Source organism: Solanum lycopersicum, chromosome 3, assembly GCF_036512215.1.
Source record: "Solanum lycopersicum chromosome 3, SLM_r2.1".
In the NCBI taxonomy this organism is placed as follows: Eukaryota; Viridiplantae; Streptophyta; class Magnoliopsida; order Solanales; family Solanaceae; genus Solanum; species Solanum lycopersicum.
In genome coordinates this window covers 60,522,121-60,547,287 of record NC_090802.1, presented here as the reverse complement: position 1 = coordinate 60,547,287, position 25,167 = coordinate 60,522,121, and the positions used below count along the sequence as shown (strand labels likewise).

The 25,167-nt window shown below is 33.0% G+C and overlaps 2 protein-coding genes and 1 long non-coding RNA gene across 5 annotated transcripts; 1 reads left to right on the top strand and 2 right to left on the bottom strand.

The window, feature by feature from the left end:
• The first annotated feature begins 319 nt into the window (after positions 1-319).
• Positions 320-6,609, top strand: LOC101261312 (TORTIFOLIA1-like protein 3). Of its 3 annotated transcripts, XR_003246094.2 has the most exons (6): positions 320-2,858; positions 3,005-3,113; positions 3,680-4,194; positions 4,435-4,882; positions 5,439-5,563; positions 6,251-6,609. XR_003246094.2 is itself a non-coding variant. In XM_026030072.2 (5 exons), the coding sequence occupies exons 1-4, from the start codon at positions 2,055-2,057 to the stop codon at positions 4,867-4,869; spliced, it is 1,863 nt and encodes a 620-aa protein (XP_025885857.1). In that variant the 5' UTR covers positions 320-2,054; the 3' UTR covers positions 4,870-4,882; positions 6,251-6,609. The 3 variants fall into 3 exon arrangements, 2 of the variants coding, with proteins under 2 accessions (XP_025885857.1, XP_004236158.1); XM_026030072.2 differs by lacking the exon at positions 5,439-5,563; XM_004236110.5 differs by lacking the exon at positions 6,251-6,609 and having other exon boundaries at positions 5,439-5,849.
• On the bottom strand, positions 6,534-8,215 carry LOC101261605 (uncharacterized). The gene is made up of 2 exons (XR_182597.5): positions 7,939-8,215; positions 6,534-6,825 (listed from the first exon to the last, which is right to left on the bottom strand). It is a non-coding gene; the product is annotated as an uncharacterized lncRNA (long non-coding RNA).
• A 2,143-nt stretch (positions 8,216-10,358) lies between these two features.
• Positions 10,359-18,622, bottom strand: LOC101261905 (uncharacterized). The gene is made up of 4 exons (XM_010320649.3): positions 18,463-18,622; positions 18,026-18,202; positions 11,562-13,112; positions 10,359-10,664 (listed from the first exon to the last, which is right to left on the bottom strand). The coding sequence occupies exons 1-4, from the start codon at positions 18,475-18,477 to the stop codon at positions 10,629-10,631; spliced, it is 1,779 nt and encodes a 592-aa protein (XP_010318951.1). The 5' UTR covers positions 18,478-18,622; the 3' UTR covers positions 10,359-10,628.
• Positions 18,623-25,167: the final 6,545 nt, after the last annotated feature.

The window sequence follows — 25,167 nt, the reverse complement described above, 5'->3', positions numbered from 1 at the left end:
GGTTAGAATGAAAATTGAGAGTGAGTAGAAATATAGTAAACAATTTTGGGGTCGGGTTGCTTGGCCTTTCCTATTTGATTAGGTGGTTTGGTTCCCTACTTTTTTTTTATGTTTCTTTAAATTAAAATAAAAACTTAATTAGGGAAAAAGACTGATTTTTTTAATGACGTTTAAACAAAAATTAACAGTGATATTTAATCAAATCAAGAAAGCACAGAAAATGAAGAGAAGAAAATGGAAGGTTTGTCCACTGATTAGAGAACAAGACTTAATCATGAAGAGGTAATGATGTGAGAACACTGTTACTTGTATCATACTCTTTTTTTTTTAATTTTTTTTTTACATGCTCACATCATTACTTATATTTATAGCTTTTAACAACTTAGTTTATTTAGTAACACTATGTTTTTGAACGATATTTTTAGAGTTGATATGTTTGATTTAAGTTTTTACAATAGAAAATAGTAGTGTACTTAATTGTTTTTTATTTGTAGCATAGACGGAAAAAGAAAAATAATTCAGAAGTAATTTTTAAATCCTTGATCAATTATAAAGTATCACTCTCTGTTAATTTCATAAATAATTGTTCAAAAATTACTCGAATTAAAAACACATTTTCCGGAGAGAGATTTAAAATTTTGATTATTCTACCTATTATTGTTGGAGTTGATATGTCAGATGCTCATCAATTTTTAAGTGCCTCATTTAAACAATTACTTAATTTTATTTTATAACTCAAAAATTACTCTATGCAATTTTGAATTTTCCTAATGAAATAACTGAGAGTTTATATCACTTGGAATTTCACCTAGTTATTAACGACCATAATGAGAATAGGTTGAGCAGATTATAGCATTTAATTTGCAATTATTATTGCATTAAACCTATAGATACGTAGGTGCAACTTAATTAAGTACCCTGTACGGGTTATTTCTTGACTTACCCTCCTGAAGTCTCAACTATTTTTCGGTAATTTGTCTTTTTTTTTAAACACAAATTCAAATTATAATTTTGTATTTGGTAAAATATTCTAGGTATTGAATTTGTTTGAAATTGATTTATTCAAGAAGTTGAAATTTTATCGTATTATTTATATTAAAGTAGTAAATGATATTACACGGTATTAATTTTAAATAAATTGATTAAATTTTAAATTGGTGCAAATGTTTAATGTATAACAAATTTAATAATAACGAGTACAATCAAACTTTATTATTATATTCGTTTGATATAATATCATTTTTATCATAACAACATGATTTTTCTTTAAAACGAAAATTTCATTTTGTATTTTACTTTTATATATCAATATTTTATTTATAATAACAATGCAATTTTTTACGGTGATGCATTATGTGTAACATTATTTATCTATATGAACAAATATTATATAAAATATATATATAATAATCATCATTAATATCACGCTAACAATATGAGTTCATTTTTATTGTCATTAATATCGCGCTAATAACACAGAAAATGAGGTAAACAGAACTTAGTGCTAAAAGATTATCATGCAACAAAATGCACATGGTTAAACTTGATTTCATCAAAAATTGTCTTGTTCATCCATATTTGGTCACTTTTTTTTTTTTTTTATCACTATGAAAACCGAATGTCCAACTCATAACTATTATTAAACAAACAAATTACTTTAGTACTTATTTGATTTGCTGTTTCGATTAATACAATTACGACAATAATTATCAAATAAATAAATAGGAGGAGGGAAATAGCGAAATGGCGCGACGCTTAACGTCATTAGCACCACGATGTCGTTTTGTTAGGCTAATAAACAGTCAAAACTCAATTAACGGCTTTTCTTAAGTGTAACTTCTTCGCTACAGTTCTCCTCTCACTCTCTCTATAAAACGCTGAAAGAGAGAGAAACCAAATCCATAAAGCATTGCAACACAAAAGATACCGCCGGCACCGCTGCAATGCTGCCGGAGACACCACCACCACCTTTACAGTAACTCTCTTATATTTTCTCACTTTAATTTCTAACTCCATTCTAGAAAAATCAGTTTGCCGGTGAATTGTCGGTGAAAATGTCGGTTTACAGTAAGCAAAACCAGAACCAAACACGTGATATGAAGCACCGGGTACTCACATGCTTACACAAGCTTTCCGACCGGGATACACATTCGGCGGCGGCTTCTGAACTCGAGTCTATTGCTAAAACTCTTTCCCCTGAAGCAATTCCTCCTTTTGTTTCCTCCATTGCCGCTACTGATTCTTCGGATAAGTCACCAGTCCGTAAACAATGTCTCCGACTGATCTCCCTGCTTTCTGAGCATCATGGAGATTCTCTCTCTCCTCACCTTTCCAAACTTCTAACCGCCGTCGTCCGCCGCCTGCGTGACCCGGATTCCTCTGTACGCAATGCTTGTGTCACTGCTTGTGCGTCCATTTCGTCACACCTGACTAAACCTCCCTTCTACTCCATTATCAAGCCATTCCTTGAAGCACTTTTCACGGAACAGGAGATGAACTCGCAGATCGGTGCTGCTTTGTGTTTGTCGGCAGCTATTGAGGCGTCGCCAGATCCGGATATAGCCTGCTTGAGGAAGTCGTTACCGAGATTTGAGAAGTTGCTTAAGAGCGATAGCTTCAAAGCGAAGGCAGCATTGCTTACAATGATTGGCAGTGTGATCGCAGTTAGAGCAGCTTCTACTCAGCAAATTGTGAGGAATTTGGTGCCGTATTTGGTGGAATTCGTGGGTAGTGATGATTGGGCGGCTCGGAAAGCCAGTGCAGAGGCTTTACTGAGACTCGTGGCAGTCGAGGGAGATGCTTTATCTGAGTTTAAAGCACCGTACTTGAAGACATTCGAGGCGAAACGATTTGATAAGGTTTGTAAATTATGTTTCATTTTATCTCCTCTTTTCATTGTTAGCTGATCCGGGGTCAGTTCGATTTACCATTAATTGTTATCTATTTGGTACCATAGATATGCACTTTTGCCCAATAATTGAAGATGATTGATTAAATTGTACAGGTAAAGGCAGTGAGGGAAACAATGAATCAAATGTTGGAAGCATGGAAGGGAATCCCTGATTTGTCTGATGATGGTTCCCCTCTTCCCTTGTCGAATTCCTCTTCCAAAGGTACTTTCCCAAATTTTCATCCATCTTTGTTCTAATGTAAATTAGGCATAGGGTATTATTTCACATTAATTACATTTGCTCATACGTCAATTTCAGGTTCATTCCTCCTAGTTCCTTATTTGTGTCCTTTTGATCAGCTTGTTGGTTTTCTTTATCATTCGTCTGTCAAGAATATTATTATACCTTCTAATTTTTTCCCAAATTAGTATCTGTTTTTAATTTACTTTTTTGTAGTTTCTTTTGGTTCTAGGATGATATGTTAACCCTGAAGTTTCTGATTTTGTCCTCACTGTGCTAAATTATGGATCATTTATGCAAGGGGTTGGCTGTTAGTTACTTTGTTCCACATTTCATCAGTTCCTTTTTGTTCATAAGATCTTTTTGCTACTGTTTTCTATATTTTAGTATACTGATGTTGTTTTGTCTAGTTTAGTTAAGTTGCTTCTTTTTTTAGTTTTTTCCTTGGGGTAGTTTAATTTCTTTTTAAAAACTTTTCATTTTTTAATACTCATTGCTTGTGAATTTGAATCAATAAGTATGTTTTCCATGTCGTGTCCTTGAAATAGAAAATGCAAGTGATGGACGTTATCCGCCTGGTTTGAAGACTTCCAGGGCTGTGAGCTCCAGTGTTCCTAGTGTAAAGAGGCTGTCTAACAAGTCGTCTGTAGCAGATAATTCCACCGCTTCTGCTGCCCAAAAAGGTCCAGCAATCTTTCGCAAACTTGATCGCAAGAAGCCATGGAAAGTTGAAGTTTCTGCTCCTCATGGTTCTTCTGTGGATTATCAGCAAAACAATGATGGGATACAGTTGGGCAAAGACAAGGATCTGGAAGCACATACAAAACCTGGAGTCAAGCGTACTCTTTTTAGTAAGATCACTAATGAAACCAGGAATAGTGTGGTGAAGGCTGGATCTCGTGTGGTTCCGTATCAAGATGAGATATCAGAATCTACTGAAGTTGTGAGCAATGAAACTGAAGATCTCTGTGGGAATCCAAAAAGTTGTGAAGATCTCTCGCTGATCCGGAAACAGCTTGCTCAAATTGAGACTCAGCAGTCCAATTTGTTAGATCTTCTCCAGGTAATTTTCTAATATTCGACGAAATTCTGCTTCTATGATTCCGATTCATAAGGGGAGTGGTGTGTGAATATAAGTATCCTAATTATTAATTTCAGTTCAGTATGCATTGAATTTTTTTATAATATGTTGAGCATAGAAATGTTCTTGATCATTATTTCATAAATCTTAATTCTCCTGATTAGTCCATAGATGCTTCCTTGAGTATTTTTCTCAAACTTTTTCTTGTCTTTGTATATATAGAAATTTATGGGGAGCTCACAAAGTGGCATGCAATCCCTGGAGACACGTGTACATGGTCTGGAACTGGCATTAGATGAGATCTCATTTGACTTGGCTATGTCAACCGGCAGTATGTCCAATACCAACTCTGCATCTGTATGTTGCAAGCTACCAGGTGCAGAATTCTTGACTTCAAAACTTTGGAAGAGAACAATAGGTCGTGGTGCAACTGCACACTTCTCTGCTTCTGGTGGAACCTCATCAGCAGGTTTAATAAGCAGCGTAGCTGATCAGAATGGAGATGGTGAAAGACTTAAGGTGGAGAATAGGAGATATCGGCTCCATAGTAGTCGCGGGTTTATTGTGAACCCATTAGCTGAAATTCATAGTGATCCACAGAGAATTTCTGAACCTTCAGTTGGTGGAGTTTCAAAAAGTCCGCAAAATGGTGTATGATAGTTTATGTCAGGTACTTCTTAAACATCTCATATTTTTCCATAAATTTCCTGCATGTGGAGAACATGGATTTTTGTGCTTCGGATACCAATGGTCACATATATTGATAAAAGTCAGTAATTGGGATTTGGTAGTAAAATCAGTTTATGTTGCCTATTTTGGGGCAACCCTCTCCTGAGCATGACATGCTTTCAGGGAAGTAAATGACCACTTCTTATTAGTCATTGTTTTTGTCACAACCAACTGTAGAGTCCTCCTTTAATCCACTGCCATGATTTTTCATGTGAGGGTTGTTGGGAGGGTTGTAGTAATTGTTGTTTGTAATTAATGTACAATGTGGATAAGTTGACATCCCCAAAGAAAATGTGCAGTTGTTAAGAATTTATATAGCTTGCACATTTTCATTAGGACGTTTATTATTACTTGGCACCTTGGCTGGCCCTGGATTTTGCGTGCTAACTACTAGTAGACCCCTTGAAAATATGCAAATGACGCAGCTTCACAAGTACTATTTTGACTGGAGAAGCATACACTAAAACTGTTTTCTACCGTTGCTTCTGTTTTTCCAGGTTTGGAGATTGCATAGACTCTGAGCACTGTATCAGAGGATTGTAAAGAATGAAACAGGAAGCAGTGGTTTCTTACTAGAAGAACTACTATCTTGTGCATTTTTCGGCCTTTGGTTATTCACTCAGTAAGCTTTGCCAAGTGCACTATAAACTATCCCACATCATTCAAACAAACTTTCTTCAGAATTAGTGTTACATTTTGATGTTCTACTTTTTGATATGTCAAAGTACGAAAAGGAAAGCCAGACCACTGTTCTGTGTGGTGGGTTTGGTATGAACGTTGGCCTTGTATAGAAGAAATATTTCGTTTATTTCATTTTTTGCTAAGAAATAGTTTTCCTTCTTTTTGATGCATTGTATACGGTTTGAAATGATATTAGAATATGTAAATGATTGTTGCCTGTGTGTCTATATTGATGATGCCCCATGGTGGAACCCTTAACTGTGAGAAGGGAATTCAAAAATTTTCAACCTGCGATATGAAATAATTTGTTTAAGTACACTACCTTACGTCAAATAGTTTTCGTATATACCCAAAAAAAAATGTTTTTTGGGGTCCTGTGGATCTTCAAGACATTGGTGAGGGCCTGAACAGATGAGCTTTCTCACTAAAATTAACCACAACTGGAACCCAACAAACCAGACAGCTTCAAAATCATAAGTACCAATTATAATGAATCTTAATTTGTAAGAATAGTCGTCATAATTCAATTGGCCAACCTGCTTGTATAGCTTTTTTATAATGCTATAAGTTCTAGGTATATACTGGTCTAATGTTGTGCAATTTTGTTTATGCGTCTCAAAAAAATTAGGCAGTATTCAAGACTTGGTGATGCACAATGATGCTGAAAAGAAAATAAAGAAGTTGACGGCAAATTATGGAAACAAAGGACTTAAATGGAGATACATTTCTTGTCTTCTAATTGGGGTAGAAAACAAGAAAAGAACGCAATGACATTTGACGTTTCTTTTAAAAATTTTATAATTGTGGGTCCAAGAGGAAAATTGATTCCCTCCTTTATTTTCTTCCCACATTTTTTACTCACACCAATCATTTAAAGGGGAAAATTTAGAGGTTTACTTCATTTCTCTTGCTTTCTTTAGTTTCCAGGAAAAGTAATACTATGTGTATTCTATAATTTCAATTCACGCATATGAATTTCAAACATCATCCAAAAGGTATCTCAGAATTACATCTCCACAATTATATGGCCGGGAACAGTTAAGACGGGATGTAAACCATACTCGTGTTAAAGTTATTGCATCACTTTAAAAAGATTCAGAACCTATAGCATGACCTCAGCTAGCAACGCGATGTGGAAGTGTAGAACTTCTCAAACCGTCATTCTTGCTGTTGCAGAACTTTAGGTCCTTCCTTCTCAACCCTCTACATGAAGGAAAATGCTCACATATCAGATAGCTGACTAGTTGAGCTAAAAGTTCAATAAACAACGTGTAACGATGGAACAATGCTTAATTAATAGTCAGACGTCAAAACTAGCACATCAATACAGAAAACGAAAGACATAAAAAAGAGTGAGCAAGCAGAATGCAGAACAGAAAAGCAAAGAGCAGAGGGACTTATAGCCATATGCCGGAGGGATTATAGTTCAACTTTCATTAGAATCATTGACAACACGGTAGTAAGATGGTCCAGTTTACTTGAGCAGTAACACAGATTCACCTTTGAAGCAACCGTACTTATCACCATAAATGGAAGGAAATGACATCTTACATCAACAACTCTTCTAGAACTTCTATTCGTAGTTCAATTTTGACACAGAATGTTGGTCCCTTGCCGGACATCAGTAGTTGCAGTAGATAGGAAAAGAACAGAACAAGCAACTATCCAACTATACTAGAATAGAACAATTATGTGATAGATTTACGACATTCATTTAGGCTAAACGGAGTGCAGGTAAGTAGTTCATATTTGAAATCACACAGTGCAGTGGCACCCAAACCCAACATACTATTGAAGCAAGGCAACAAACGAGCCACTGCTCTCGTGCTCCTATAATTGGTAATCTGGCATCAGAAACTATCCTTAATTAGGTTCCACGGAAAGACTGATCATGATTTTCACCAATCTCTTATAATAGCTGTTTTGAGTTATTACCCATTTATCGCATCCTTTTCCAGTTCATACTTTGTAGAAACTCTTCCAGTATACATCCAATAGTTCAATGACAAACAAAGGCAAGCATTTCTTTGTTTTACATGTTGATGTTATATACTTATACTACATATCCTATCAATCGTAACACAAATAACAGACAGATTAACATACTATTCAGGTCATACAATCACAAACAAAAGGACGCTAGAATGTCAATCATATATATAAGTACAAGAACATAATTGGTATCAGAGAACTAAAGAAGAAAAAGAATAATCTATTGGTACTCGTTTAAATCTAATGATTAAAAGAGTGCTTTAGGGTTTATGGAACTAAAAAATCACGGATAGATGAGTATGAGAAAGTGATTACTGGGATTACCGATTGTCGATTATGCCAAGAGAGACCACGGTAGACATTGGCGGAGAAAGAAGCGGCGAAGAAAACGGTGGCAACACCCAGCCCCGCCGAGAAGGCTTTAAATGCCCAATCTCCTGCTTTACTCACCACCCCCATAGCACTCAACTCTTCACCTCCACAATCCCCAATTCAATTGTCTCGCCTTAACTCAACTGGAACTATTGTTTTTTCTTAATTTCACTCGCACCCTTTTTAAGAAAATAAAAATGGATAGAATGCAAAATGTAAAAATAAATATAAAAAGTGATCGCATTTTAGTTTACTTATTACAATTATTTCCTACAATTTTCTAAAATTTATTATTTTTTTCTTAACTTAAAAATGTCATTAATGTATCCTACACTCCATTAATATATTCAACGCTCATTTTACTGTATCAACACATGTATATTTGACTCTCTTTATAATGTATCAGTGCTTTGATTTTTTGGTCATTAATGTATTCGGACCCTCCATTAATGTACCCGATCCTCTTTTTAATGTATCAGTGCTTTGATTTTTTGGTCATTAATGTATTCGGACCCTCCATTAATGTACCCAATCCTCTTTTTAATGTATTTGCCTATGTATTCGACCCTCTTTTTAATGTATCGGCACTTTGATTTTTTGGTCATTAATATAGTTGAACCCACCATTAATGTATCCGTTAGAGAGAATTCTATATTTATAAACTTTTAAGGGATAAATTGTAATTTTACCTTAAAATTATGTGATTTCTGTAATTTTAAAATAAAATAACAAGAAAAAATGATAAATATATCCCCGAACTATCGTAAATGGTATGCTAATACCATCCGTCATACTTTAAGGACATAAGTATCTCTACCGTCTAAAATCTAGAGCATATATACCCTTTATACTAATAGACATACACGTGACATAATCTTATCCACCGACCTGACATCGAATCAATGGATAAGATTATGCCACGTGTCCCTATCTAATCTTCCGTTAGAGTGAAGGGCATATATGCTCTAGTTTTTAGACAGTAGGAGCACCAATATCCCACAAGTATGACGGAGGGTATCTGCATACCATTTACAGTAGTTCAAAGATATATAAATTGAAATCATAATCATGCCATAGATAAAAATTTAAATTAAACTCGAAGTTGGATTATAAATTTGAGAAAGTGTTTTACATTTGTTTTCCAACTTAAATATATATGTAAACTATCTGAAATAACTTAAATATACCCATAAATTATATTTTGGATCAACAATATCCTTCATATCAAACTATTTTGTGACATACCTACCCTTCTAGTTAACGAATCCATGTGTGTGTTAAACGTCACATGGACGTCGCCACGTGAATGTCACATGTGCACGCCAAATAGACCTCACTTCCACATAGACGACTTAAATATCTAATTTCCCTTTTTTCCCCATTTCAATTATTTGGTTTTTTATTTTTTTATTAATAGTGCTCAGTGAACACTATACCAAACAACCTCTGTTTGGTTCAATATTCTGCGAATAAAATACATCATGACTCCAGATATATCACGTCAGTTCATCCATGACCAATGGAAAATGAAACCATATAAAGCTTGATCCCTAATGCAACCCTTTCATGGCCAAACAAAAATTTACAGATAAATTTTCTAAAACTACTCCCAAAATCTATGATTAAATATTAGCTAAACTTTTGAACTTTCCCCAATTTTGAATGGAAACTCTAACCCTAGATTTCATTTTTTTTTCTATTAGATATTCATGTTGTGCGCTTCTTCAATTCCATTTGTGTCTTCTTCTTTTTTCCGGTGGGTGAGCGATTAAAGTCCCTTATAATCTACGCCTAATCATTGAGTTTTATTGATTTGAAGACGGGTAGGTGAGTTGGTGGCCCTAACTATTTATTTTTACATGAATTTGAAATGTATCGATGTTTAATTGATTTAGAATTATGGTACAGAATTGGATTTGGCGAGAAAAAAAATATGAAAGAAGGAACCGACAATCTTTTTAGCAGTTTATAGATACTTGTTTAAGGAATAAGGAGCTCAGTAACGAAAGGAGGAATGTTGGAATGCGATACCAGAAATATTGTTTCTCAGGGAAAGAATGAAATGAGGGAGAAATTCGTCTCTGTAGCAGTGGGGAGTGTTCTTAACTGAAAGTGTAGACGTAGCTCAATAGTTTGACGGAAAAAGTACTTTTGAGTCGAACTATAGTTTAAAAGAGTATATTTACAAGTTTTTCAAAAAGGCAGGGATTCTTGTTTGTTAAAAGAGTATATAGATTAGTGAAAAATATAAGGCTGCACTGTCCATTTGTATGAGGAGTTGTAAGCCAAACAGTTTAAATAAGCAACGGTGATAGCAAAACTCTGCCATAACAGTCATTTTAGAAAATACAAGATGCAGGAATCAACAAATGTTTAAATCAGACAATTTGAAATTCTTATATATTGAAAATAATCTAAATATTAACTGTAAACAATGCCAAGTTCATATATATTATATATCATAGTAGGACAGTATTTAAACAAAAACAACATCATGAACCTATTAATATCATGCCTTCATTTATCAATTCAATCAACTCTCAGTCCTTATCCTTCGCGTCCTTCTCGAAATGATCTCCAAGGGTGGAAAGAACATCATGGATTTCTGCTGCCACTACTCCGCGTTGGCGTGAACTCTTTATTCACTTCCACCACTTCTTCTCAGACAAAGAAATTAGCTGCCAAAACATAAATAGAGAAGATGAGAAAACACATGTGATCAGGGGGTTCAAACCGAGAGTCGAAAGCAAGAAATTACTCATCAATGATGCTGTGAGTTCTTTATTAACATCAAAACAACCAGTGTAATCCCACAATTATGGTTTGGGGAGGATAAAGTTATGCAAACCTTACCCCTACCTCATACAGATAGAGAGGGTGTTTCGGATTAGACCCTCAGCTTGAAAAAAATATACTTCAAAGCAGTTTAAAAAGGGGAATACAGAAATGAAATGAAATAATGCGAAATGGAAAATAGTACACATACCAAAGAAAGACCACTAACAACAGTAAAATAATGTCATAACCAAAGCACAAACAAACACAGGTGATAACTGAAATTGAAGAACATGAAACTACACGGATATTGCTAGTACTACTGGTAAAAAAGTAGGTAATGACAGGAGGTAAACATGTGACTTTTTTATTCCTTTGTCACTAAAGCTAGGCCTCCACGGCGTTGATGTTTTAGAATCCTAGGAACTGATGAATTTTGTGAAGAAGTAGAATTAGCAGGTCCAAAAGTATTCCTCGATTTGCTGCTTATTTGTGCAAGTGTCAGTATAATTCCCATGTGAAAGCCATTCAGAAGAATACTCTACATCTGACTGACTCCAAACTGCACAGACACGTAAGTTCTCTTTTCTGTCATATATATTTAAGCAGTTAAAATTACATTAGAAGTTGACACTTCTTTGTTTCTTTTGGATGGGTGGAAAGTAAAATGACAACAGATACCTGAGTTGTCACACTCCACGTATTAAACTGATATATGAAAATAAATGTAAACTTCTATGCATATACAAACATGGACATGCAGCAGAAACATCTACGAGGATAATAGAAGAATAACCAACCTGTCGTGCAACCTGTGCCATTCGGCGACTGTCCCGTGATGATTCTGTCGCTGAATTTGACATTTTTGGCTCTACATGACCATTTGCTTTTTCTCCATTTACTTCCTTTGGAGAGCTCTTCTCAATTCGAGCACTCTCTTCTGATACACTCAACTGCTCTCTCTTCCTCTTTCTTTGAAAAGTGTATTTGATTACTCTATCTTTCGGAGTTTCACTAGGAACTTCACCATATACATCAGCTATCTTTGACAATGAGTTCCCTGGCTGACTGCTAACAGTTACAAAATCAGGTCTGTCGATATGAACCGCTAAGTTCTCCAAGGTTCTACTTTCCTGTCTGGGGGAGTCCATTTTTGCCATCGCTAACTCATCATTGACTGTTGAATTTAAAACACTAGAAGTTTCAGCAGACTGCAGTTCATTTCCAGAAATTTTAGTGGACCCCAGCTTCATGCCTGGTTCAGTTTTTTCTATCAGCAAGCTGTCGCTCATCTCAGAAGGATCTTCACCAGGAGCACAATCTCTATCAGGGCTGGAGTGAGCTATCAAGACACCAGCATTTGATGTTTTATCAATATTAAGGAAATGATCAGGACTGCTTCTTGGAGAAGGATAATCGGCTTTCCTATTTCTCATAGCTCTTCTTCTTTTTCGGCGAGAAGATTTTGAAATCTGTGTATCATTTCTGTGGATTTCAGTGAATCCCAGCTTCATATCTGGTTCATCTTTTCCTATTGACAAACCATAGCCCATATGCGAAGGATCTTCATCAGGAGCACCATCGCTAGCAGGGCTGGAGTGAGCAGTCAAGCTACCAGTGTTCGACGTTTTATCAATATTCAGGAAATGGTCAGGACTGCTTCCTGGTGAAGGATAACCAGCTTTTCTATTTCTTATAGCTCTTCTTCTTTTTCGGCGAAAAGATGTCAGCATGTGCCAGCTGCTAAGCAAGCCATCTGCTTGTTGAATATTTTCCTGTGGATTAACCACATCATCGATCTTATTAATAGGTGCTGAATAGATCCCTTCACCTTCATCTACCGCATTACCATTTTCATTTTTATTTTTTTCAACTCCTTTAGAGACAGATAAATCTCCATCTAAAAGGTTTCCTTCACAAGCACGAATTCTCTGTGTGCACCCGTTTCTGTATAGCTCTGGCACTTTGCTTCTCAAAATTATAGAGGGTAAATCTGGACCTGAAATGCTAGGTTTTCCAAGTTGAACCATTTTGCTACATGACTGATGACCCTGACTTTTCTGCTTCATATTTGTAACTTCTATGTTAGAAATTGTCATAAACTCCTCCTGTGATTCATGAGGCAACACAACTCTGTTCTCTTCGTGCAGTTCTCCAGGAGGAGCAGCATCAATATCCTCTAAGTTACGTACTCCTTTCTCTTTGCAGCTTGTCACCCTCTCAAGATCATCCTGAACTTCCCTCAGCTCTACTCTGAGATCACTCACAATATCTTCCGCTTCCTGAAGTTGAGCTTCAAGTTCTTCAATCTTTCTCTGTTGACTCAAGGACGTCAACTCTGCTTCACTAATCTGTTGCAAAAGAATAAGTAAAAAATTATGAATACGCAAAGCACCAGTAAAGAACATGTTAACTCATGGGGAAAAGGGGGGGAAATAAGTATCAAACAAGAGTTGCAAAGAGTATCCAATCACTGGTGCTATATCTAAAAATGCACCAAAAAACGAAATGTTAATCTAATTTGTACAAAGGAATTTTCTACTACTCTGAACGCTCTCTTGTTCCTATATAGCAATGCGAAAGGTGGTTTTCAGTTTTCTGTCAAACTTATATATGCCAAACATGTAGATGCTGTTGAACAGCTTTCTGATGATTACTGAAAGCATCATACTTGATAACAGAAAGTCAAAAACTTTATGGTCTCAGTAATTTAACCCAAACAACCTTATTTCAGATTTGACAAGACAATTTTTGGAAGACAAATAACAAGACAGAAAAAGTGCTGCTTGTTATGTGGTCAATTACCATAGAAGGCTTTTAAACCTGAACTCAGTTCGTAGACAAACGAAAAGTAAGCTACAACCTACACACAGACAGTCCAAGTGAAGAGTATACTGACACTGAGATAGATATACTGACACTGAGATAGATCAACACATATCCTCCAAGCCTAAATGTCTCTCTTCACTCCCGAAAGTTCCAAATTCATTTTAATCATTTCTTTAAAATGCATCTGTCGATTCTAGAGCTCAATGAAGATTTGGAACCCTAGTAGCAAATGAAATCAAATTCCCAAGCTAACAAGTTTATCTGGTGCCAAGTCAAAGTGCCCAAGACTGTGGCCATGCAAACATACATATAAAACGAGATTAATAAATCCACTGGCATGACCAGTGATTATGCTACCGTAGCTACCAGACTAGCAAAAATTTCTTGAACAAGGAAAGAGCATGTCACAAGGATTTTTTATGTGCATATCAAAATGATCATATCAAACAAGAAAACAAAGAGAATTGTATAGAGAGCACTAGTAGCAAGATTAAAACCTTAAGAAACTAATACAGTGGACTGACACTAGTTTCTATCCTATAATTTTAAGTGACTATGACTTCCTATCACAAAGCAAGCCAAACAGCCACAAGGGTAAAGAATGTGCGCACACAAGGAGGAAGCACGTCACCTCTATGTGCATTTGTGAAGTTTGGACTCCTAAGTGCCGATGCCTCTCAATGGATATCAGAGAAGCTTAGAGGCCTAGGTTACAACCAAACGACAATGCTGATATACAAAATTACTGGGTAAACAAAAGGAACTGAAAAGAAAGACAACACTGTGTTTAAGATGTTTGTCAAAAAAAAAAACTTTGTTTAAGATGAACTCTTGCAGAGGAGGTAAGAGGTCCCAAAAGATTTTAAAAAGAGCCAAAGATATCTTACAAATATGGCAACACATTCGGAACAGAAGGAGATTACAGTCATTCCAATATAAAGCCCAAAACATTAGGGTCAAAGAAGCTCTCAAGTGCTTAGTCTGCGGACCTTTTTATTTTAGGTCCAACAACCTCATATTCCACTACATCTAGCAAGGGATCTATTTCCTCTGGGCTTCCATGGCAGGTGCCACACAAAAACCGTAATTTGTCCCAATGTTCAACTGTTTTACCAATAAGACACTAATTACCTGCATGCCATCATCCTAAATACAAAGAAGCAGCACGACAGGAAGAGTCCTGAAACTCAGTATGGTTCCAAAAGCTGACAGCCAACATTTTGATAACTCTACCCTTGAAAGGAAAAAGGGTGTGCAGGTGAATATATCTTGCCCATACTTGATTCCCATTGTGCATCTTATTACCACCAATATAGCTCAAAGTTCACAATCAGCAATTCATCGTCTTTCTTTTATAGTCATTCTTTTGATAAGTCAATTATCCACCTTGTTCTATGTTTAGGAAGAGCCTGAACTTTATATCGATTTCCCTCAGTACCCCTCCACCCTTTTAAGTAGAGTAGAGATAACAATTCAACCCCATTGAGAAGTCAATTATCCACCATGTTATATTTTTAGGAAGAAACAGAATTTTGTATCAAGAAAGAGAATTCTCCTCAGTACCTCTCCACTCATGGAGTAGAGATAACAATTTATTTAACCCACCCTCAAATCTGATGGAAAAAAAGAAGTGAATGATGATCAAATGCTCACATAAATTTAGGTTCGGGATCCAGAGCCTCCCTTGTTACCTACTGACCTTTACTTTTGACCTCTTCAACAAAAATTAAATCGGTAGAGCATGCTAAATTTCTCCTTGGAATCTTATTAGATGCATAAAAGGATAGGTGAAAACCATGCCAATTAACACAAGTGAATTGTTCACAAATAGCATTATTCTCCTCAAAAGCAAACTGTCCAACCACCCAAAATTGAGGTTAGTATGAGTTTATTAAATCTATCGGTAACTCATCCCGAATATCTTGACATATATGCTTAATAGAAATATCATGTCTAGTAGGAAAGGTTTAACTCTATTTACTAACATGTTAAACTTGACTCAAAGTTTCATCAACTTGCACATATTTCATAACCAGCTGATAAATATGTAAACATTATTGAATGAGATGTTTGGAAATCCTCTTCCAAGTTCAGTTCGTGGCATTGTAATTTCTAGAACCCATCACAGATGGCATTCCTTTAGAAAGCATAAGACTGCCTATGAGGAGAAAAGGCACACATAAGCAAGTAGGCAGACAAGCTATAACAGCTGGAAACCAAGATGTAGCCTTTTCCTTAAAGTGGTCTTTGGGCAGCTTGCACGGACCTCGACAATTCCACCAGGTACCTGCTACCTCCCACCGGCACAGGTACCAAGTAACTCTGCACCAAGAGTTGAGTGAATGGAAAGAAATCACTTAGTGTTTTTTGCATCTGCTGGGATTTGAACTTAACCTAATGGTTCTCCCCTTAAGCCGCACACTTGGGTGCAAAACCTAGTTTTAGCCTTTGACTACCTTCATGAATCAAATAGATCTTAAGCTCTAAATTCATAGTAGAATTATATTTTCCTATCCCCACCATCAAGAACATAAATTGAAAAAATTCCATTGATGCCTTTGCTTGTGATACTTCATCATCACCCTCTCTTATTTTCTTGAAAGTAAGTACCTGTTGATCTCGGAAAATATCTGGCTCAAGTTCTTTCGACTTGTGAGAAAATACATATACAAAACCACACAAGAATACAAAAGGTAAAATAAGACCATCACTTTGACCTTTTCACTTAAATGATGAACCTTTTTTCTCTGTCATGAAACAGGAAGAAGAAAGTGAACAAAATGTTTGGATGGTGATTCCATGCCCTAGTGACAGATGACTTGAAATGAAAGAGAAAACAGAAGTTTAAAAACATGGAATCGCAAAAGGAGAAATGAACAACAACAACATACCCGGTGTAATCCCAAGAGAAATCATTTTTGAAAAATGAAAATGTTACTGCTCAAGCAGAAGGGCGAAGAAGAAGTAACACTCCGAAAACCATTGACATTCTCAACTGAATATCAACATCAAAGACCAAGAAGCATGATCATAATTGAAACAGATAGAATTGACTTAATATATCAATGAACAAGTTATGAATTTGGTTGACAAAACAAAGGTACATATTTTTCTACATTTCGTTGATTCTAATTTAAAACAAAATAGACCAGTTATCCTAATAAAGTTTATTACAATAGCGTTGAAGCCTATAACATCACCTCCTTCCCCACTTCTACCAAAACCAATCCCAGATAGAGAGAGAATGAGAGGAAGGGAAGAACAAAATCAAGAGAACATTACCACATAATCTGGGAGAAAATGCATTAAAGATTGTTACCAGACCTGAATATGTGGTATGACAATAGTTAGACATTTGAGACGATAGAATATTGAAGTATCATTACCTCAAGCAATGTAAAGCTAATGTTTCCATGCTGACCACAACTCCAGGCCAGAAAACAAGAAAAGGAATGGGAAGGAAGAAAGACTGATGATTGAACTACAGTGAACAATCAACCAGAGGTCCTACTCAGTAGTCAGTAATACTCTTGATCAAGTTGATACTTGCCTATTGAAAATATGTGGTGAAACTTTTAAGTGTATAGTATCTCGAGTAGAGAATATTGGAAGTTTAAATGTCTACTCTTTGAGTACTTAAACACTTTCAGCATTTGCAAACATATTCAGGTTTCAAAAAAAGATGAGAATAACCAGACCTATTGCAAGGGGAAATCTAGTCAAAATTCCATCTGCCGTGGTACATGACATATAGGACAAACTCAACTTTATGAACAAGACACATACTCAAAGAAGCAGAGTATAAGCTAATATTTCAGCCACAACGAAACAGCATCGCCTTACTGAACAAGGCACAGCATTTTCTCTGGTCTGAATCGCCTTTAAAACAAGTTGAAATCGTAAGAGCAGAAAACAGGGGTGACAACATTAGTGTTAGCATCAGAAAAATCAACATTGCTGAGTACAAGAGCTACACAAAAACCTAATTGAGTTACTAGGTCACAGCACAGAAATTTTGGAATTTCCTGTCTCCACCAAGGGAGCCTGAAAAAGGGTGAAAGAAAATCAGCAAAAGAGATGATCAATACTTTCTTTTACTCAAAATTCTTTACACATTACTAAAACTAGAACAATCCCTTGAGCAGACTGACCAACTCATCAACAAAGTACTCAGCACAACATCAATCAACTCATTAACAAGTTATCTACCTTTCAATCAATCAACTCATTAACAAGTTATCTAGCTATCAATCAATGACAAGTAGAAAAAAAACATTTAGATCAGTACTAGACAAGTCAAGAATCAATTTTACCACAAAAATCAAGTTCAATCAACCAACCCAAAAAACCCAAATGAACACACGAGCACAACAATCAAGAAAACTCAATACTTCAAAACAACACACTAATCAAGAAAACACAAAAAAAAAATCACCTTTGAATCCATCATCTGTTTGAGACGCAAAAGCATCCCAAGCCCCTCCTCTTTCGCCACTTGAAGCTCATGCTTATACCTAACAGCCTTCTGTTCGGACGACATAATCCTCGCTGCAGCTTCCTTTGCCGTATTCAAGATTATATCCGCATAAGCCCTTTTCAAAGCAGTCAGTCTCTGCAACCCAATAAATCAAAATTCAAAAAAAAATAAAAAAATCGAACCTACCCAGAACAAACATTAAAATGAAACTAAATTAACCGTTACTACGATCAAAATCGATTTCCATTATCACAAAAGCACTCAAATTTAAAAATAGTTTTTTTTATAAAAAAAAAAAAAACAGTAGGTAGTTAGAAAGTTGTAAGCAGCGGTTGAGTTGGTAGCGCTGCCGTGAGAATCCGACCAGATTGTCGGAATGTCGGCGCCAGGATTACCTCATCGGTGTCCATTTCGGTTTTCCGTTAAAGCATCGACGGAGTTGCGGTTTTAAGGTTTTTCAGACCGAAGTATAAAAGAGAAAGAGGGGAAGGTGGTTTTTTTCTTTCTTTTTTTTCTCAGCAGCTGTCTGTTATGAACTGAATGTTCTGTTGTGTGGTTCGGTGAATGTACCTTTATACCCCTGAGAAACGGGTTGAACTACGAGACCGCCACCGTCATGTGACTGGGGGCGGTTTTTGTCTTTTCGGGTTGTAGAATTTGGTTACCTATGTGCGCCCGACGGAAAAGGTATGGGTCCCACAGTCCGATGGTTTTGGATGACGTGGCAGTATTGGGTTGTTCATCCGAGGTGGCAAGGGACACGAGGTTGAAGTTTGAAGGGAGTTGTCCCACTTTCATTCCTTAATTTGTATTTTTAGTTTTTTATACCTTAAATTTATTAATTTTATTTGGTGGATGTTTCGAAAATTTTACAACTGAAAGGTAATTTTAAAAAAAGTGACTCTGTATTTGAGATGACTTGAGCCTGAGTCTCTAGATAATGATGAAAGAGTGTATATCACTTTACCATAATTTTGCTGGTAATATTTGTAGGCCTAACACCGATACACTATGAAATATAAATACACAGGGAGTGATGCGAGTGAGAGGCAAATATAAAAGTTTATATATCTCAAATAAATGTAAATCACATTATATACATGTATTTGTGATATCAAATAGAGCCTGAAATACAAAATACATAAGAGAAAGGTGGTTGAGAGATAAGGAGAAGGCGAAAAATTCACTTATATATATATATTGTATATGAAACAAATTACATTTATTTTTTATTTTATTAATCTGAAATATATGTATCTAAATATGTCTGATATATATATATATTTAGAGATTAAAATGAATTATAATTTTAAAAGTTCACGAAATTATATGTAATTAAATTTTAAACTAATAAAATTTATGTTATATATTTTATCCTTTAAAAAACTGGTCTCAAACACTTGAAAGTTCAAACATACACTGAATGTTGTTTTCACTAGTGAAAGTTAGAGCCTGTTTGGCTCAGCTTAAAAGCTGGTTTTTGACTTATTTAACTGTTTGACAATACTCAAAATAGCTTATTTTAAGTTAAAAAAATTTATTTTAAGCCAAAAGTTAAAAGCTGGGGTAGGGGTGTTTTTTTTTTTAGCTTATAAGCTGTTTTAAGTTGATCACATTTTTATGTTTTTTCCCTTAATATTTTTATACAATCTTCAAATTACCCATATAACTCTAACATCTCTTTCTTCTATTTTTCCCTTTTCACATTTGGCATAACAACTTCAGCACTTTTATCCAAACACGTAACTGCTTATTTTAAAAATAAGTTTCAGGACTTTCAAAAGTACTTTTTTAAAGCTACTTTTATTAAGCCCATCCAAACGGGCCCTTAGTTACGAATTTACTATGCAGGAGTGTGACTTGTTCCCAGTTGGAGTATGTAGGTCCTATCAACAATTAGTTGACCTTTGTACTTTAATTTGTTTATTTAATTTCAAATTGATGTTGAGTTTAAATAAATAAAATTTTATGATTTTATTTTAAATTAAAAATAAGTAAAATGTATTAAAATATTTTTTAATTTTATAGTATAAAATATATTATGTACTTCCTCCGTTCTATTTATATGTTATCTATTTTACTTTGCACTTGTATTAAGAAATAACATAATTTTACTCTTATATCCTTATTTAATGTTTTTTTAAGTCAATTTTACAATAAATAATGAATACATTGTCAAGATTTATTAACTACTCTGTCAAAGGTATAGTAGGTAAAATATGATAATTTATGCACAAAATTTTATAAAATGATAAATATTTTGTTTCAGTTATTTATAGAAAATGATGACATATAAAATGAGACGAAAACAGTAAAAATTTATCATTAAAGAATTGTTAAAAATAATATATATCCTTTTTAAAATTGACTAAAAATTATACGAGACAAATAAATTAAACAAAAAGCAATATATATTGATGATTGGTTGGTTTCGATCATTAATAACATGACGTGAATAAAAGTACTTAATTGACCAGCTACTCCATTTTTTTCCTTTTTCTTATTGTTTTTTCTTTTATCTTCGATTCGCTTTGATACTTTTTTACAAATTTATTTATTAAGAATTTATATTAGGAAATTATTAAATGATATTTTATAATTTGATTATTAATGTTTTATATAAATGTTCAATGATTATAATAACATTTAAAAAATGAGTTTGATTAAATAGATAAGTAAATTAAAAATATATATATGAAAAAAATAGTAAAGAGAATGAAATGATTATTAACTTATCGAAATTTCTTTATATTTCTCATTAAACTTTAATACTATGTTTGGATCATTATTATCCATTGTATTGTATTGTATCGTTATTATACTTACAATGTTTGTTTTGATTGCTATTTAAAATGTATTGTATTGTTAAATTTGGTTGTTACGTAACAATAAAAATCCTTATTTTATGGAACAACCAATTTAATGTGTTACCATTGTCATTTAATTTCTTTTTTCCAATTATATCTTTATATAATATTTCAAAATACTATTTTACCTTTTAACTTAATTATTTAAACCTCGTAATTTAGAATAATTAAAAATATTTTAGTAAATTTATAAATTATACGATACGATCAAACCAAAATAATTAAAATAATATTAAATAACAAAAAGTAATATAATATATACAAACGTCGTACCTTTCATATGATACAGTATAATATAATATAATATAATATAATACATTATGAAATAATGGTGACAATAATCCAAATAAAGCGTAAATAGTGAAAGTGTCTTTGGTAAAAAAACGAGAAAAAAGTTAGAAATTTAAATCAATCAAATAATAACAACAATAACATGTCTGTCTGTGGTCCAGGAACTGAATTTAAAGAGAGTGCAATATATGTAAGTTCTATTTTTATCTTATGTAGGATGAAATAAAATAAATTTAATAGATTTTTAAAAAAAACATTAAAAACGTCCGTCAAATACAAAAGTCAATCAAATAATAAATGAAGCCAATATATACACACTATTAAACAAAAAAATAAATAAACTAAAACTCACACCACCCCACAACCCCAACTCCTCTACCACCACCGCCACACTCACACAGCCCCCCACCCACCCACACATTCAATAATGTCTCCTAAAATTATGCTTGGATAATATTTTTTATTTATTTATTAAATATTTAAAAGTAATTAAAATTTTGTTTATTTTTGTAGGATTTTTTATTTATTTTTAGTTATCATCAATGGAGAATATGAAAAATCACCTTTATAACATCCTATCTTACATTTTTAATGTAAATCTTCGTTATTAATGAATGTAAATTTAAATGCTAAATAAAATTGACACTAACTCTTATAGTGCAAGAGACGATATGGTTTCCACACAATCGATCACGAACACACGCATATCCATTGAGGGGTCGTAGACAGTGGCGAAGGGAGGATTTTTTATTGAGGGGTTTAAGAAATAAGTAAGCACACAATAAGTTAAAATTTAATTAGAAAAAAGGCTATTCGAACTCGAACTAGTGAAGCCGAAAAGAGTTGGCTAAATTATGAACACTTAATCACAATCAAAGTCTTTAGCTTATATTGAGGGGGGTCATTAATGAATATATACATGTATATTGGTAAATCGATCATATATACACAATATAATTTTTTGATGAAAGAGTTCAAATGAACCTCCTTCGCTCCATGTAGCTCTTCTTTTGGTCGCAAGAGTATTAAGTGAAATGGTATATGTACGGTATAATTTTTTCTATTCTTAATTACTTGTTAATTTTTGAATTGACATGTCTGTTAATGATTGACATGGTGAATTTATCATTTTATTCTAATAATTATGAATTAGATGAATTAAAAACTTAATATTTTCAAAAAGTTTTACCTTTTCAAATAATTAATTGAGAGTATAATAGGTAAAAAAAAAGGGAAAATTGTATATAATAGCAAACTAATAATCTAAATCAAATGGAATAGCTAGGGTTTGATTTAATTGTGCTCCATAGCAAACATTAGCTAAAATTTGCTAGCGTCTCTCTCCCAAAAATCTCGCTCGCCACTCTCCATTCTCGCTCACCTCTCTCGCTTTATACACAGAAGTGTATGATTCTGTTTCTGTTTTGTATAAAGCGAGAGAAAATTGTATATACACATGCAAAAATATATATCTTCGTGTTATACACTTAATTATACAATTTACAAACATTTTACTTCAAATATTGCAGAGAAAAAGGCCAACGAATTATACAATTGCGAATTATACAATTGCAGTGAAATACAATTTTCGCTAGCTTTATACAACAGAAGTGTATATATTGTGTTTTTGTTTTTGTATAAAGCGAGAAAAACATATTTTTTCTTGCTATACACTTATAATTATGCAATATACATACATTTTAATTCGATATAAACTGTATGCAAAACAAATTATACAATTGCAGCGAAATAGGCCAGCGAATTATACAATTTAGGCCAGCGTCTTTATACAAACACAGATAAATTTATACATTTGTATTTGTATAAAAGCGAGAGAGACAAGCGAGAATGCCACCAAAATGAGAGTGGCGAACGATTTTCTCCCAGCGAGAGATGCGAAAATAACAATAGTTTGTTATATCGTACAATTAAATCAAACTATATTTATATCATTTAATTTGAATTAATATTTTGCTATTATATACAATTTTCCTTAAGATTTATTACCATGGAATTAATCTACACAGAGATAATAATATCCCTCAAATTGTTTTGTTTATTTTCTTGATTTTGTATTTTCGGTTTCTTTAACTAAATTAGCTATACAACTATTATTATTTAGAGAGTTGCTTGTTGTTAAATCAATGCAATACTAATCAATACTATATTGAAATTTGAGTTGTTTAACATTTACTAATTGAAAAGACAAACATGTTGTCACGTGATTTTTGTAATTTAATTGAATGTATTGTTTGTTGATGTATACATGGTTTCCAAGTATTTGTATTTTAAACAATTTATAAAATTCCATACATATTAAAATTATAACTTGAAATTTTTATGTGTAAATATAAATGATTTATTCAATTTTACTATACTTACCATTTTTTTGATTTTAAAAATAGATGGTCTATCTTTTTTAATTTGAAGATTGACGCTTTGTGAGTGATTAATTAATTGATTAAGATGATTACTATTTACTCTAAAATAATTCAAGTGAAAAAATACAAACATGGCAACAAAATTGTTATTCTCCTAGCTAGCTAGAAGACTTTAAAAAAATCAAATGATTCAAAAGTTATCTACCTTAACTCGATTACATAAAATAAAAAATCTCATAATAATTTAAAAATATAATTAATAATTTTTTATAAATTTAATCAAAACACAATATAAAATGAAAAGTACACTACTAATTCATACGTTATTTGTTTTTGCGCCAAACAACTCCTTATAGTTCTTACAATAACATTTTCTTTCCCTGACCCACCTATCATGACCATCTTTTTATTAGAAATTTATGAAAAAAATTAAAACATAAAGATTCAAAGTCGATTTTATCAAATTTTTAAAATCAATTTATCATGAGAAGTATTTTCTTTAAAAAATGCCACTAAATTTTTTTTACAACTTCATTATTGCTTTCTTAAATAAGTACTTTTTGTGAGATTTATTTTATGTTTAACAAATGAATTGTATTCTTTTTTTTTTAACATTGATTGATATTTGACTAAATTTTCAAAAAGTGTTTCTAAATACATGTTCTCTAAAGTGTTTTTTAAAATATCCCCGAAATTACTTTTTTTAGCTTGTGAAAATAGATTTGCTATTATGCAGATTTTTTCTCCCAAAAGTTTATTAAAATATCTCATTTTAAAAAATAACATTTTTTGAAAAGAAAAAATAAATTACATTTTGATCTTTCAAGAACTTTTCCCAAAAACTACAGACTTGAAATACTTCGAAAATGTTTTGTTAAAAGTACACTAGCAAAGTCTGAAAAGCTAAATAATTCTATTATATGTTCAAGTTTGATTTGAAATAAAAAAGTCATTGTTATTATATTATATATATATATATATATAATCAGAACAATTTTTAATTAAAATTATCAAAAAAATCATAATATATGTAAACTTAGCGATTTATTTATATTTTTAATAGAATGATTCCACTTCTTTTCTTTTCAATAGAATCATTCAACTCTAAAACTTAAAAGTTGATAGACAAGTGCAATGAAAGGGAATATATAAAAATTGCACATACAAAACTTTATTGATGCTCATTTTAGTTGCATCAATTTACACAAGCTTTTAAGCTATTAAAAGAAACAAGTTTTATGCAATTCTGAATCTTGATTAACCACATTTTAAAAGTCATCATATTTATAAACAATAAAATTAATAAAAATCGAAGTAGCCTTATTCATTTTATATAATTTGATAATCGTAATTTTTTCCTTCTACATTAAGATTACACTTTTAATTCATTTTAGATACTTAAAATATATACGTAAAAATAAAAATTAATATCAATATAAATACTAAAACACATTAATCTATACCTATTACCATCAATTTATTTCATTATACATGATACGAACACACAATTTATATGAATGAGGTACATATTCATTAAAATATAATCATTATAGGAATATAT